Source organism: Mandrillus leucophaeus, unplaced genomic scaffold (genome assembly GCF_000951045.1).
Source record: "Mandrillus leucophaeus isolate KB7577 unplaced genomic scaffold, Mleu.le_1.0 Scaffold539, whole genome shotgun sequence".
Lineage (NCBI taxonomy): Eukaryota > Metazoa > Chordata > Mammalia > Primates > Cercopithecidae > Mandrillus > Mandrillus leucophaeus.
The window spans coordinates 712332-728022 of NW_012105797.1; the positions used below are offsets into that span (position 1 = coordinate 712332).

Here is a 15691-nt window from a genome sequence, read left to right on the forward strand (position 1 = left end):
ACCCAGGCTGGAGTGCAGTGGCCGGATCTCAGCTCACTGCAAGCTCCGCCTCCTGGGTTCACGCCATTCTCCTGCCTCAGCCTGGAAAAAAAAATTTTTTTAAGAGATAGGGTCTCATTCTATTGTGCAAGCTAGAGTGAAGTGGCATGATCATAGCTCAGTGTAGCCTCAAATTCTTGGGCTCAAGTGATCCTCTTGCCTCAGTCTCCTGAGTATCTGGAACTACAGATGTGCACTGTCATGCCTGGTGAATTTTTTTTTTTTAAATTAAATACATTATTTTAAGAGACAAGATATTGCTGTGTTGCTCAGGCTGGTCTCAAACTTCTGGCCTCATGTGATCTTCCTGCCTCAGCCTCCCTAGCAGCTGGGACTGCGGGCGTGAGCCACTATGCCCAGATGGAATATTTTTACATACGGGAATGAGAGATAATCTCAGAGGTGGAAAGGAGCTTCATGGTCCTTTTGTCTCAGTACCCAGTGGGATCAAAGCTGTACTTTAGGAAAGGGAGTCCAATGTGCCTACGTGGGATGGTTTGCTGACTGGACTTGGAAATAACATGGCAGCAGTGGGAATGAAATGGAAAGAATTGAATTAGAGTTGCAAAGGTAGAATGAAGGGAGACAGTGTTTGGTGCACAGTCTGAAGACCTCAGAGAAGAGAAAATGATGGAAACAAGAGAAAGAGTAGCAGTTTCTTTAAGGCACAGTGATATTTGGTTTCTGGACATGTTGTTTGAGATGCTAATGGATCACCTAGGAAGAATTGCCCACCAGTTACTCAGAAATGGGTGTGTGGAACTCATGAATGAAGTTGGGGATGGAGGCAAAGATTTGGGACTTACACCATGGTCATGCTTAACCTGGGATTGTGGATAAGATCTCCAAGGCAAGACACTCTGAGAAGAGAGACACAGACAGAACCTCCAGACTTGTTTGAAATACTGATGGAATGCTGCAGGGCACTGCTTCCCTGAGCACTTGGCTTCTTATCTGATGGTGTGAAAATGCACTCTAAGGGCAGCTTTCTTCTTTTCTTAACTATAGTGCTATGACTGTCTGTTGAAAGAAATGAAACATTCCTTACAGACATTAAGGCATCCCTTAATGGCTTAGGAAATAATTTCCCAAATACACCTTATACCTATGAACACACAGAATAAATATGACAAGTTAGGTATAGTTTTACTGCATCAAACACAGCACTAAAAAAGCTTTTTCTATTTTGAATTTTTGTACTATGTTTTGCTAAGTTTTCTTCCATTGCTTCATAGAGGTTTCTTCCATTATTTTGCTATGGTAATTTTCAAACAGATAGACAGTTGAAAGACTTTTTAGTGAATACCTTTGTATATACCTGTCACCTAGACTCTACCATTAATATTTTACTAAAATTACATTATCACCTACCTCCTCATTTAGTCATTCTGTATAAATATTTTTATAAAAATATAGTTGTGATTATAATAAAAAGATATGTACTGCTTTTTCAGTAAATATTAGAACCAAAATATTTCCCTAAGTTATTATCAATTATTCATAAACATTATTTAAAATGATTTAAAAATATTTCACATAATACATTTCATCATACCAGAGGTAACTTTATGATCCTACATTTTAGAATTTTTTTTGGATTCTGTAGGAACATCTTTATGCTAAATTCTTTTCTGTTTTTAAAATTTTATTTTTGAAGTCTAGATATCCGGAAGTAAAAATTCTAGGTAGATCAAAGGATACGAACACTTTTACGACTTTTGGTACTTGTTGCCAAACATTTTTCAAAAGCCAAACTTACGAAGTCAAACCAGTGTATCTGAGTGTTTGCTTCAGTATATCCTGGCCATCCTTGACATATCATTACAGAAAAGTTTTAATAAACTCGGGAACTTTGGAAGAGTCTGGGTAACTTGGCAGGACCCTTGGGCTGGAGCAGAGGTTCCAGCTGCAGCTGAGGAACTCCCTCCTTTGTGAAGTGTTTGCTTCCAGATTGATGGTAAATGAAGAAGGCTGAGTAATGGCTGAGATCTGGGGCAAGATGGAGAGCAAGGTGATGATAATAAAGAGAAGAGATTTAATTTCTCTTATTTCTTCACTGCCATTCATTCATATATATATATATATATATATATAGAAACAATCTTAAATTTACAGAAAAGATACAAATACAGCACAAAGACTTTTTTCTCTTGAACTATTTGAGAGTAAGTTACCTCAATGCTGTCCCATTGCCCCCAAATACTTTAGTGTGTGTTTCCTAAAAACAAAGATATTCTCCTATTGAACCATGACATAACCATCCAAACCATGAAATTAACATTGATACATTACTGCCATTTAATATTCATATTCTATTTACGATTCACCAAGTTCCTTAATATCTGTTATAGCAAAAGAATGTGTTCCAAATCACATGTTGCATTTACTTATCATGTTGTGTCAATTTGGAATAGTTCTTTGTTCTTCACTAGGTTTTCATGACCTTGATGCTTTTGGAGGGTACAAGCCAGTTATTTTGTGGAATGTTCCTCAACATTGCTTTGTCTAATACTTTTTTCATAAGTACACTCAGGTTACACCTCTTTGGCAGGAACATCACAAATGTGATTCTGTATTCTTTTCATTACATCTTATGGGGAAGCGCAGGTTTTTGATTTTTTTTGTTAGGAACGTTCACTTTGATCACTTAAGGTGGTGTTTGTTAGGCTTCTGCACTGTAAAATTATTCTGTTTCATTGATAGGTATTGGTGGGGAGACATTTTAAAACTATGTAAATATACAGTCCTTTATGAATCGTCAGCTTCTTCATTTTTTCTTTAATCTATCTCTTCAGTCGGTTGTGTATTTTATTATGGATTCATGGCTTCCTGTTTTATTCACTGGCGTTATAGCCTGTTACTATCATTATTTATTTTGATGTTTAAATTATCCCTGATTTGGTCAGTGTGAACTCTTGCACTCTGACGTCTATGTCCTTTTCACATGTTCCCATCATTTTTTGATACTTTCTTACTTTCTGGTACAAGATATTCTTGGTTCATATTGCACTTTGCCTGCTCCAGCCCTGGAATCTACCATTTTCTGAGGAAGTCTTAATCTTTCTAATGGAGAATGGTACTTAAGAACCAAGATTTGGGTGCTTTGTGTACTCATTGTTGTTGGGGTGTCATGCTTCCAGGACTGAGGAATGTGTATGCATGTGTGTGTATGCATTTATGTCTGTATTTTATAACATCTTAATTGGAGATATATATATTTCCAGTGATATCTACAATTCTAATTCCATAGGGTTCATTCTTATTTTCTCCCTTTCCCTATTTATCCTTCTCCAGCAGTGACAAACCTGATTCCTATTGTTCTGTATGTATGTGTGTGTGTATGTATGTATGTGTGTATGTGATCCATCTCCACATGTGTAACCAATCTCTCATCACTGTGGCTGCTGTCCTCCCATCCCCGTGCCCTCCTCACCACATCTGTACTCTCCTACCCCACGCCAGGCTGCCTGGCCATATAGAAGCCCTCCTTACCTTACTAGAGGTTTGATCCCTCTACCAGTTCACCACACCCCCACCCCACTTCTGCTCTGATCCTGGTGCCCTTCTGCAGGCCACATTCCTCCCTTTCTTCCTAGCCTGCCTTGTGTTAGGACTGAACTGATGGGAAGAGGCATAGCTTTTGTCTCTCCAGACCCTGTGGCTCATTCAGAGAAGTCATGCAAACTAGAATTAGTTCATCCTTAACCTGGAAGGAAAGGAGATGCTGGAGCTTTTCCCTGGGGCTTTGGCGTTTCCCTTTCACGTGGAGGTTTTCACCCAAGTCCCACGTCACATATACACAGTCTCTTTCTGGTTGCTGGTGCTTCTAGGGTGCTGAGTGGAAATCTGCTGAGCCTCCTGGGCTCCCAGGCAGCTGGGGCAAGTCCTAAGTACTCCTGAAGATGCTGGTTCCAAGACATAGAATATGGGACCCAGGCAACTTAGTAGAAAAACTGAACAAGGTCGCCACTTTCACGTTCTATCCCAAACTGGAGAGGGGCTCAGAAAAGGTACCTCGGTTCCACAGGTGGACTTATGTCTTCCTCTGCTTCTCCCCAGCTTGACTGCTGCAGTGCAAACTGTCATCCTTTGTCTTTTTGTCTTTGGGTAGGGAGGACTGGACTCCGCCTCAGCTGGGAGTGGGGGACTGGTGGAGGAGGGAGGGAGAGTAGTGACTATTAGGAGGTTGAGGAAGGGGTGTTCTTTAAGTTTCCTGCTAAGGTTAGTCACAGCCACAGGGTTTCTTTCAGGGGATATTGTTCTACTCTTGGGAATGCCAGAGGTTCCCAACTGATAGGCTCTAAGATTGGGTAGAGGGCAAGGGTAGCAGCTGCAAACCTGGGTGCAGTGGACAGACTGTTGAAAAGTATCTTTGCCACCTTGATGTGTGCGTGTGAGAGAGGGTATCTTACTGTTCTAATTTGCATTTAATTTTGCATTTAATTTGAAATATACTTATGTATGTTACTTTTAGCAAGTAATTTTCCTGTTGCCATTTTTCTCAGTCCTTTGATGCTATTTCATTTATCGTTAATTTTTTAATATTATTTTTGATAGCCACCACAATGTTTGAAGCTGGAAAGGACAAAGTTAATCCAGATGAATTTGCTGTGGCGCTTGACGAAACTCTTGGAGACTTTGCGTTCCCAGACGAATTTGTCTTTGATGTTTGGGGAGTCATTGGTGATGCCAAACGAAGAGGATTATGATGTGGACACTCCATCTCTGAAGAAACGACCTATCGTTCTTTTTTTTTCTTTTTTTAAAAGTCCCATAAGATCTGTTTTTGGACACCTTTACTAACTGTGGTTTAATTTCGTGTGTATGGAATATATTCTTTGAAATATAATTTTGGTAATTTTGATTTCTGGGCACTTTTTAATGTTACTGATGTAGTATGCTTAAGAGAAATGACCTAAATAAGGATAAATTGTAATATTCATTCAAAAGGATTTTAAAAGTAAGTTTTAAGGAGTATTTCTAGATAGATGATTTTCTTCTCCATTAATACCCATGCTTTGTTTTTCACATATAAATAATTGATTTCAATAGCTTTGTAGTTTTTTTTTTTTCAAAACCTTAATGTAAACTAGGATTGGAGTATGATTTACCTCATAGCATCTTCATTGTGTTATCCTAGTTTGAACAGGATATGTTCAGGCAATGAAAGGTGAATGATGCCCCTTATTGTTCTAGAAGCATTTTTTTTTTTTTTTGATTTTCTGAGTAAGGGAAGGAAGATTCCTGTGGCATGTTGATTTCTATGGCCAACTTTCTCTTTTTGTAAAACAAAGATTGATTGATTTTCTGGTATGCTTCTTTATACAAGCTCTTAAAACTTGTGGTTGAAATCTGTGCTGTGTCTCTGCATGTGTAAAAGAAGGGTAAAAAAAGAGGTAGGTAGGGTAGAACTACTTGAATTTGATTTTTTTCAGTCCTTAAAACATTATTTCTTTTTTTCACCCATAGCTACTTTTATGTTACTTTTATAAGCACTCCAGGGAAGATTTTATATTTTTTTGTAGAGTTTTTGGAAAGATATTTACTCAAAATAACTGTTTTAGAACTTTTTTTTTTTTTTTTTTTTGGTTAAACATCAGCACTTTTTAGTTCCTTAAACTTTAGAAGAGAGACTGTCAGAAATAGATTTCCTTCCAGTGGAAAGAAAGGAGGAAGGGAGAATTGAGAAAATATGTTAGTCTATTATTTTAGAGTTCTAATGCACTCCTCTAAACCTTACATTATAGAGAAAATTGAGGGTAAATGACTGTCTTATCACTCTTATTTGACATTTTATAGGTGTAAGAGAAATGGAAGTGAATGGTTTCAACAAAGATCATTTAATACAGCAGAGCATGGTGTGACCAAGCATCTTTGTAAAGTGTTAGATGAAAAATGCTGTGTGCTGCCTTGGTAATCGGAAATAATAACCTGTTAGGGATGTATTCTAGGAAATCAGAAGTAGTTCTCTTTTCTTGCTGGGTTGTTGCTTAGATAACTCTTGTTTTCTGATAAAACTTTAGTTTTACTACCATCCACTCCTTTGTCAAATGAGTTTAATGCCATAAAGCTGATATTCTTTGTCTGATTAATTTGAAATCTGCACAGAAGCTGTTTTAGTCATTAATGTGTAACAAAAGTAGCTTATAGAATATGGATTTTCTTATTGCTGTTGCTCATCATTTGAAAATAAAATCTAGCTCAGGTTGTAACTTGTTGGTACTTGTTTAGCGAGTTCGTTTTGGAGGCTCTGAAATACTTATTAATTCTTAATATTACCTCTCTTGGAAAGACACAAAAAAAAGACCTGCTATTTTTAGGCATAAGATGACTTAGGAGGCCCATAGAAACATTCTAGTTTAAACAGCAACAACAAAATAAATTTATCAGCACTAGATATTAGATTTGAAATAAGTCATTGTTCATTACTGATGGATGTCAGTTTCTCCTTCCTTTTTGGGCATGCATAAAGACACACTTGGTGTTGATTCCCTGTGATTTATGGAATGTCATTTTCACAATGATCTTTCTGGAATTTGTGTGTAAGGTTGTGATATCCTTGTACAGCTGTAACTATACTTGTCTGTTAGCATTCAGTGGACCATTACCATTACTGTCATCACATTACCTGGGCTTCAACTGGGCCCAAGTACTCTATATACTACCTGTAATAGGTTTTTCCTTGAAATATCTTTATCTTTCATATCTATAGCTAAACTGATAACAAGGTTAGTTTCTGTATGTCATTTTATTCCCATACTTGAAAATGCATCTATTTGTGAGCTTTCTGCCTTTTTGTAATGCTCAGTGCACAAAAAGGGTCTGCTTTTAGTGCAGTCACATATAAGTGTGGGATACCCTTCTGCAGCTTCAGTGAGACAAATCACTTTTTAAAAAACATTCCATTTTATTGGCATCACTAGATGTTTTTAGGACCCCGTCCTTTTCTCTTTTTTGTAGGCTTTTTTTTTCAATGGAGGATGGTTATTTTGTTTGTTCTTGATTTCCTTTTATTGAAACAGCATCTTCCTTCTTGCAGTGGCCACTAGGAGCACACAATGTGTTTTCTTTGATTGTGGCAGAAAATGCAAATGATAATGTTGAGCTCGATGAGGCCTTGAACATAGCTGAGCCCTAATCAGGTGTACATAGTCTGATGATTACAAATAGGTACATGTTGGGTTTCTGTGATGTTTCAAAAATATAATTATATAATTATGATGTAAACTCTTTAAGAATTCAAACATAAAAGCAATAATCAGGTAACCTCTATTTGGAGCTGCTATATCCAATATTGTGACTGAAAATTAACTAAAGAGAGATAATTTTTCAAATGATATATAATTTGCAGTATTTTCCCTTGTAACTTTAGCAAATACACATATTCCAAGTAAAACTTTATTTAGTCCCATGTTATCTATTTGTTTATTATTGACAGAGTCTCCCTCTGTTGCCTAGGCGGGAGTGCAGGGGTTTGATCATGGCTCACTGCCGTCTTAACCTCCCCAGGCTCATGTGATCCTCCCACCTCACCCTCTCAAGAGCTGGGTCTATAGACATGCACCACCATGTCCAGCTAATTTTTGTACTTTTGTAGAGATGGGGTTTTGCCATGTTGCCCAGACTGGTTTCAAACTCCTAGGCTCAAGCAGTCTTCCCACCTTGGCCTCCCAAAGGGATTACAAGCATGAGCCACTGCGCCCAGCCAGTTCCATGTTATTTATTGCTAGACCTTCATCACTTCGAGAGACTCCCTGGTCTCCTTCAGTTATCATTGCCTGTCTAGCATAGTAGCAAAATGAATTTCATCAGCAAAATGGAGTTTTCAACATAATGGTTCTTCTAAAAAGAGTTCAGTTATCAACCAAAGATGTAAAAGATTGATCATATAATGGCCCTTTTGCTCTGTGAGACATCTAAATATATATATGGATACCAATAGCATTGCCATCACTCTGGTGGAGATACTAGGTTAGAAGGACAGGTAAGTGTTTTACCCAAGCTATTAGTGAATAAAGACATAGGAGATGCTATTCAACTCACAGTTCCAAGTATTAGTGCCCTGTATAAAATGCACATTTATTATCTTCTTGACACAGATTGAAGGAGATAAAGTAATTACAAGTTCTTACACATGTCATGGTGATAAAATGTTTCTAAAATTGTGAAGTGTACAAAATGGCACAGCCTGTTCCTACTCTATTACCTGAAAATGTAGTTCTAAGAAATGACTCATGGTTATTATCTGCTAGGAGTGTGAAAATTGAATGTGACGTCTTTAATTCAAATGGATACAGTCTTCCTAAGACTTAAATATAACCATATATATTTTTCAAGCAGTAACAAAAAGGAGAAATTTGGAAAAATTTCTTAAAGGTAGTTTTGAGTCAATATTTAATGTTTTGAACTGTTTGTGCCATGCAATAGTATTGACTATATTCTATTCTATATTTGTGGGAACAAAAGGTTTTTCTTTTTTAATGAAAATCATTACTTAAACTTTAAAAACTTTTTTGAGATTGAAATTTGAGGGTCTCAATATATGAAATTGTAAATTATATTTTGGTACCATTCTAAAATGTATTGTTTACCACATTTATATTGATAGATGTACAGATTTAGTCATATGTTGATCAAAAAGTGAATTATTTGTAAAGCTATTATATATATATATTTTTAAATTTTTATTTATTTTTATTTTTGTTTTGTTTTATTTTTGAGATGGAGTTTCACTCTTGTTGCCCAGACTGGAGTGCAGTGGTGCATTCTTGGCTCACTGCAACCCCCGCCTCCAGGGTTCAAGCAATTCTCCTGCCTCAGCCTCCCGAGTAGCTGGGATTACAGGCACCTCCCATCATGCCTGACTAATTAATTATATTTAAAATATGACTCCTTAAAATAAGAATTTTTTCATGAAAAAAGTGATGACTATTTTCATCATAGAGTTAGGGTTTTAATAATTTTGGGCTCTTTCATATTGTTTAAATAAATGATAAGGATAACAAATGTGATTGTTTAGGCCTTTACGTTTTTAACATTCTTTGGTATATTTTTTCTTAACATATTTTATACAAGGTATAACCTCTAAGTTCTATTTAAAATCCCCAAATTATTTGCCTTGATTCAGTAAAATTGCATAGATAAGCACTGCCATAATACTCTTAATATAAAATAGTCATAAGCTGTTTCTATTATAAGGTGGAGGTTTACCCAGGGTGACACTTTATTCTTTGTTCCTTCATTCAACAAGTATTGTGGCAGTAGTTTCCAAACAGTAGTGTAAGTCAATAAGTAGAAGAAATGTCAACCTATAGTTGTTAGGTAGTATGCCTTTGGGATTTATTGTCTTCATTGGTACAGCTTGAAAGCCCTATTAGAGCTGTTGGAAATCCTTGCAAATACTATGCTAATTCCATATGTTAAGGGGGCGGCCCAGCAATCTGCATTTTGACACATGCTCCAGGTGATCCTAATGGAGGTGAATCCTGGACTTTTACTTTGAGGTCTCTGAAGGCCCTGACCTAGCACTACGGTGAGAAGATAGACATGACTTCAAGAACTTATGATCTATCAAGGTAAGCAGAGACATGAAGAGATTTCTAATACAATCAGAGAAGTGCTAACATGGACTATAAGGTAGTATAGCAAAAAGCTGCCTATGACAGTAGGATAGCTCTTAATTTTACAAAGTAGCCAATTTTCTAAATATAACTTGGTATGCTGGAATAATTGGTTACCTTAGTGAAATAGACTTCTTGATTGACACACTCTGCATTAACCCATCAGTTTACATGCAGTGTTTGATGCTTAGCAATGATACCAATACATATTAGCTATTTACTTAGCCTTGTTAGGTATTTTATCCTCTTCTAGTTTTGCGGACGAGGATCTTCTGAAACAATGGTTTTCAAAGAACATTTTTGCTTTTCGTGGAATGGACTTGGTATGCACAATTAAGAAAACTGGCCTCTCTCAGAGATAATAAGTGCTGTGGTTTTGATTTGGAAAAAGCTAAGCTTATAAAAATGCTACTCTAATTCTCCTTGTCTAGATTTTCGCTTAGCGAGCATCCCTTCGTGTATGAGATAGGGTACTGAACACGATTTATGCTTTATCTTATATGTCATCTGAAAAACAATGTTTCTGATTTTTAAAAATTATAGATTCAATGAATTAGTTTAGCCTTGGAAAGTGGTTTCCCTAAAAGTTAGAATTTCTACCCCCTTGTGGTTCAGATAGGTTATTATATACATAATTTGATTAGTTTTAATTCTTAACAACTATTCAGTGAAAAGTAAATGGAAATATAAAAATGAAATAAACCAAGTACTCTCTTTTCCATAAAGCAAAACATGACCTCTTCTGCAGTAGCACTGGAGAAAAATGCAGAAATAAAATCCTGCAAATTCATGGAATGGTGAAAGAACGCTGTGATATTTGAGAGAAGGTCCACAGGCACATCATAACTGTCTTCCAGCAACATCCCTCCTTTCTTACTCTGTTCTTTGCTGGCTCTCTTCTTTATTCAACCTCCCTCCATGGAGGCTCCTCAGGCCTCTGACCTGGGTTCCTTTCCCCCCGCCCACCCTCTTTTCTTAGGTGACTCATTTATTCCCATGGCTTTTACCATCTTTATGTTTATGACTCCAAAGTTTATATCCACAGTCCAGACCTCTCCTCTGAGCTCTGAACTCAATTCCACTTCTTCCTTGACATCTCCACTCGTTGTCTTGAAATTTTAGCCTGTCCAGGATGGAACTTTAGATTTTTTCTTAAAAATTTTGTTTCCTTCAGTTTTCTCTGACAGGAAGTGGCATCACAATTCCCCTCACTGCTCCTTCACCTGCTGCACCAAATGCATCAGCAAGTTCTTTTCATTGTGTCTCCAAACTACTTCCCCAATATGGCCCTTCCTCTCGGTTTCACTGTCACATCTTCACATCTCTGGGCTGCTGCTCCTTTTTCAGCTCCTGCCCTCCTCCATTTTGAACTGTGAAAATGCTGTGGCAGGACATGAGGGTGCAGCTTTTTTTTTTTTTTTCCCTAAGTGAGAATGTAAATGTCTCATTTCTTTCTTCTCTGGAAGGGCTTGATATTAAGCCCCTCTGTCTCTGAGGGAAGGGACTCTTGTTTTTGGATGATTCATCTTCTGCTACTGTAGGGCGCACAGAATCTACTGTGAGAAAGCTGGAAGGACGGAGGAGGCAAAAGGAAGAACTTTCACAGGTGTAGGCTAAAGGCTATAAATAACTTTGTGTGTGTGTGTGTGTGTGTGTGTGTGTGTGTGTGTGTATGTGTAGGATGGGGAGAGAGAATGATGCCTGTAGACATTCAAATAGAGGAAGACTGTTTCTTGTTTTTTCATAGGCATATTGTGGCCACATGGAGTGTTTAGACAGACAGGAACAAAAGTCTGCAAAAGCTTCGTGATCTCTCAGCATGGCACGAAACAGAAGCAGTAAGACCCGTAGTGACCACAGTGAGGGGTGGTATTTGAGCACTGTTAGGGTTCTTGGAAACAGAAACAATAGGATGGAGATACACGCGCGCACACACACACACACACGTGTATATATGGATGTACATAATATAGATATACACATACATCTCCACATATATACCCATACAAAGACAAATATATAAATATGAACATTATAGGAGTTGGTTATAGAGGCTAAGTCCCCAAAAGTCTGTTGTCTACAGCCCCGAGAACCAGGAAAGCCAGTGGTGTAATTCAATGTGAGTCCTAAAGCCGGAGAATAAAGGTGAGGATTTTGTTTGTCAGCAGCTTTGCCTGTTAACTGCCCAGCAGGAGTGTCACCCCATAAGCCTAGACTTTTTTGCCTTATATCTGTGGATGCCCCACTCCCAGCCTCTTTATTTGCAGTGACATGACCTAACACTCGTAAGACTTAGAAAAAAAGAGGTGATTCCCTGGACATCTGGTGGAATGGTGGGGAAACCTTTGTGCCTGTGCTTGGGAGACTGACCTAAACTAGCATGAGAACCCTGTCTGGGACATGAGAGAATGATCCTTTCTGCTACATGTTAATGGGATCACATCCCTCCTCTTCAAGTTTCTTTAGTAGCCTCTACAGCCCTGTCCACCCTATTGCCACACTCCCCCTAGCTCTATGCTCTGGTTACATTGAACTTCCTTTCACTTTCAAAATCTTACATTTCTTAGAGCTTTTTCACTTGCTGTTTTCTTTGCCTTGAACACCCTTCCTCTTTTTGCATGGCCAAGTCCTTGTCTTCCTTCGGCTGTTAGTTTAAATGCCACTTCTTTGGAGAGGGCTTTCTTGATTTTCTCCCTTCCCTTGTTCTCTGTGTTCTCGATTTCAGCCCTTGTTTGTTTCCATCATAACACATCGCTGTTTGTAATTATTTTATTAGTAGGCTTTCTGTGCTATTCTGTACTTGAATATCATTCTCAGGATGGGATCATTTCTGTCTTCCTCACTGTTGTAGCTGCAGCAATTAGCATGGAGCCTGGTGTATATTGAACACTTAAAAAGTTGTTGATGAGGAACTCAAATATTTGTTGAATGCTTACTGAGTGCCCAGCACAGGAAATGGCTCACCTCACCTCATCTTTACTAACCCTTGAAGTAGGTAAGGATTACCCCCACTTTAAACGTGAAAAAACAGGTCCAGAGCAATTAAATTATTTGCTCTAGGGCACATATTTGGTTAGTGGCAAAGACAGGATTTGAACCTGGTTTTAAGTCCTGAATTCTCTCCAAAGTTGATTCTGTTAATATTTTACCAGAACAATGTAAAATGTACTACTCACTTGACTAAGAAGGTTGGGTAGGGGATTAAACCCTGGAGACCAAAGTTATAGATTCAATTAACTACTCTCTATAGCCTGAGTAAGGGAATAGCTTCACAGCGGTCAGGCCAACACAAAGTAGATTTACATGGTTATGTGATGGATTTTAGGTTAGAAATCATATGCTCAAGGACTTCAGTGATTTTTTAGGTTTGAAAATATGAATATTAGTAATTATTTTCAGGATTTTCTTAAAACCCTGTGGTCACTGGCATAATACATTCTTGCTAGTATGGCTTAAGGAAAAAGATTAACACAAGAAAGGTTCTGACCATTTCTAGGAGAATGAGGATGAGGCCTGGCCTTAGAATCCTTCCAAGCTTCTTCTGGTTAAGGTGATTTCATAGTTTAATTCATTTGACTTGGACAGTGGGTATTTTGCTTTCTGGAGTCATTATTGTTTATGTTTCAGAAAAGGATTATTTCTGTGTTCTTTAGGCTTTTTTATGATGTTATGAAAGAAAATTTTAAGAAGTAGCAGCTTGTTATCAAATACTTTGTGTGCCATTTACCAGTTGAAAATGGCATTAGCATTTGAGGTTTCATGGACCATGGAAGGTTATTAACCACTTATAAAATTCTGAGATATTTAAGTTCTGAGAGATGAATTGGGAAGTTATATTGCTTCAGAAGCCCACTTCTGGACTAAAACTCTAATTTGTATGCTGAAGGGGTGAGTTTGTAGAGATGATTCTAAATTCCCTTAATATATTTCCTACTCAATGCTTTCCTATACATAAAGTCAGTCAATTTCAACATATTAACTTGTGAGTTAATGAATAAGGAATGCTCATGAGGCTTCCCTCAATATTGAACTCAGACTGTAACTGTGTTGATTTAAAAAATGAAATCAATCATGTTCCTTTCCAGAGAATCAAATATTCATTTGTAATGGGGACATGTTTATTGAATTCCAATTTGAATGAGGTCTGGGGAAATTCTGAAATAGGAAGATAGACTGAAATAGAGACAGTGGCATTCTAAAGAGGGCTCATTCTGAAATCCTATGGAATGTTTCTGTGGTTTTTCTTTTTGACTTTTTTGATAAACATAAGCACTTTGGTTTATTCTTTTAAAATTAAGTAGCTATATTCCAGAAAGATTATTGCAGATGATCTAATGTTTATTTCACTAATTAGAAGGAGATTTTCCACTGTGTCACAACACCAAATGGCCTAGTATGGCAGAAATTAATTCACTAGGCTGTTTCTTTTTTCTACCTTGGCTGACCAGTAGGTGGCATTGCCTGCCCTGGCTGCCTCTTCAAGTCTGTCTGGGAACCTGAATAACCAGTGAAGCATTTGTTGTATTCTTGTATCCATTCTGATTTGTCCAGTCTGAGCCTTGAATTCATTCGTGATCCTGCTAAGGATTGCCCCTTGACAACTAAAGTGTCTCTGATACCCAGATAGCTTCTTTTCCAAATCTTGGGGATTATAATCACATAGTCCCAGAGGGTATTCAGAGTGAATGACTAATTCTACCTAACCAACCAAGGTTCCTCTAGACCTGAGAGGCGAAGAAATGACTGAGTGCTGCAGTGCTTCAGAGGTGATTATGGTTAATATTCTGTGAAAGTTATAGATGACTTCATACCAAGCATAAAATTAAATAGGTACATTAATATCTTTAAAACCTTGTTCATGACTTTAAAACTTTTAAATGAGATTCAAGCAATTGATTGTGAATTAAATTGTCCTTTGCTTGAATAAAGTTGAACTCCTTTGCATTTATTAATCAATATTAGATGATAAATCACATCACAAAAGTCTTTATTTTGTTGAGATAAAATTATGGCCAGACATCGACTCATAAGATGACTGCTTTGACAGCTCTCAGTTGAGCTAACTTTTTCTTCTTTCTGATGTTTTTCAGATTCAAGTAAATTACTAACACTTTTGAGCTATAACACTGTGTATCCCTTTACTTATTGTATATTAGCTCTATTATCATCTACTGTTACTTGGGAGACTCATTAGCTATAGTTAAATGACATTTGTTAGAAACAAGAGTTTTTAAAGTTAGAACCATAATGGTTTCTAAAAATTATAAAAATATAAAACTTCTTCCTAATTGACCATATTTACCAGTTCTTGACCTAGGGACTGTATGAATGACTTCGTGCTGTGGTATGAGGTAGAGTTGCCTGTAAGAGAAGCAACTGAATCACTAATCAGTACCCTCAAGTTAGAATGTTTTCTCTGAGCTTTATAACTGGATGTGGCATATTAGAGGATTACAGGGAATAGCAGAGACATAAAAGCAAAGGGGAAGATGAAGGGAATCAGTGGCTTCTAGAGAGTTTCCCTTCACTACACCTACTGAAAAGCCCTGTTGTAACCATTGATCTTATTTTAAATGTCTGAATTCTTCATATTGCTTTGATAATAAGGATTTCATAATTTCTGGAGCTTAGTAATTGGTTCCAGGAGTAGCATAGACAATTAGGTGGTGAATGTCAGACATTAAATTTTTGTTAGATTTATTAACATAGCAGATTTGTGGCTCATTTTTACACCACTGTTTGTTTTCTCTGTCCACAGTGTTTTATTAGGTATGGCATGTTCCTCCTAATTGGAACCAAATATCCCAACCAAACATCAGAAATGGATTTTAGTAGCTTGTGAGAAATCATGTTCTAATGGACAGTCACAGGGGGCTATCTATGTGCCTCATTTTCTATGGATCTGGAGAATGATGACTCATCTCTTTGAAGCCACAGAAAATCTCCACTTTGGGCATCAGTCTCATTGCCCTTGAGAGAGTATGCTTCTTTTGATGATCTGGGGACCTCTTATTGTTTCTGGGCCTGATATA

At 37.3% G+C, this 15691-nt stretch overlaps 1 protein-coding gene across 2 annotated transcripts in view; it reads left to right on the top strand.

Moving 5' to 3' along the window:
• The window catches only part of GIPC2 (GIPC PDZ domain containing family, member 2), a 113768-nt gene extending 106328 nt beyond the window's left edge, over window positions 1-7440 (top strand). For both annotated transcript variants that reach the window (XM_011997378.1, XM_011997377.1), the window contains exon 6: window positions 4597-7440. In XM_011997378.1, the coding sequence (XP_011852768.1) occupies window positions 4597-4748 (152 nt within the window). In that variant the 3' untranslated portion in view covers window positions 4749-7440. The remainder of the gene's footprint in view (window positions 1-4596) is intronic.
• The last annotated feature ends 8251 nt before the right edge of the window (window positions 7441-15691 follow it).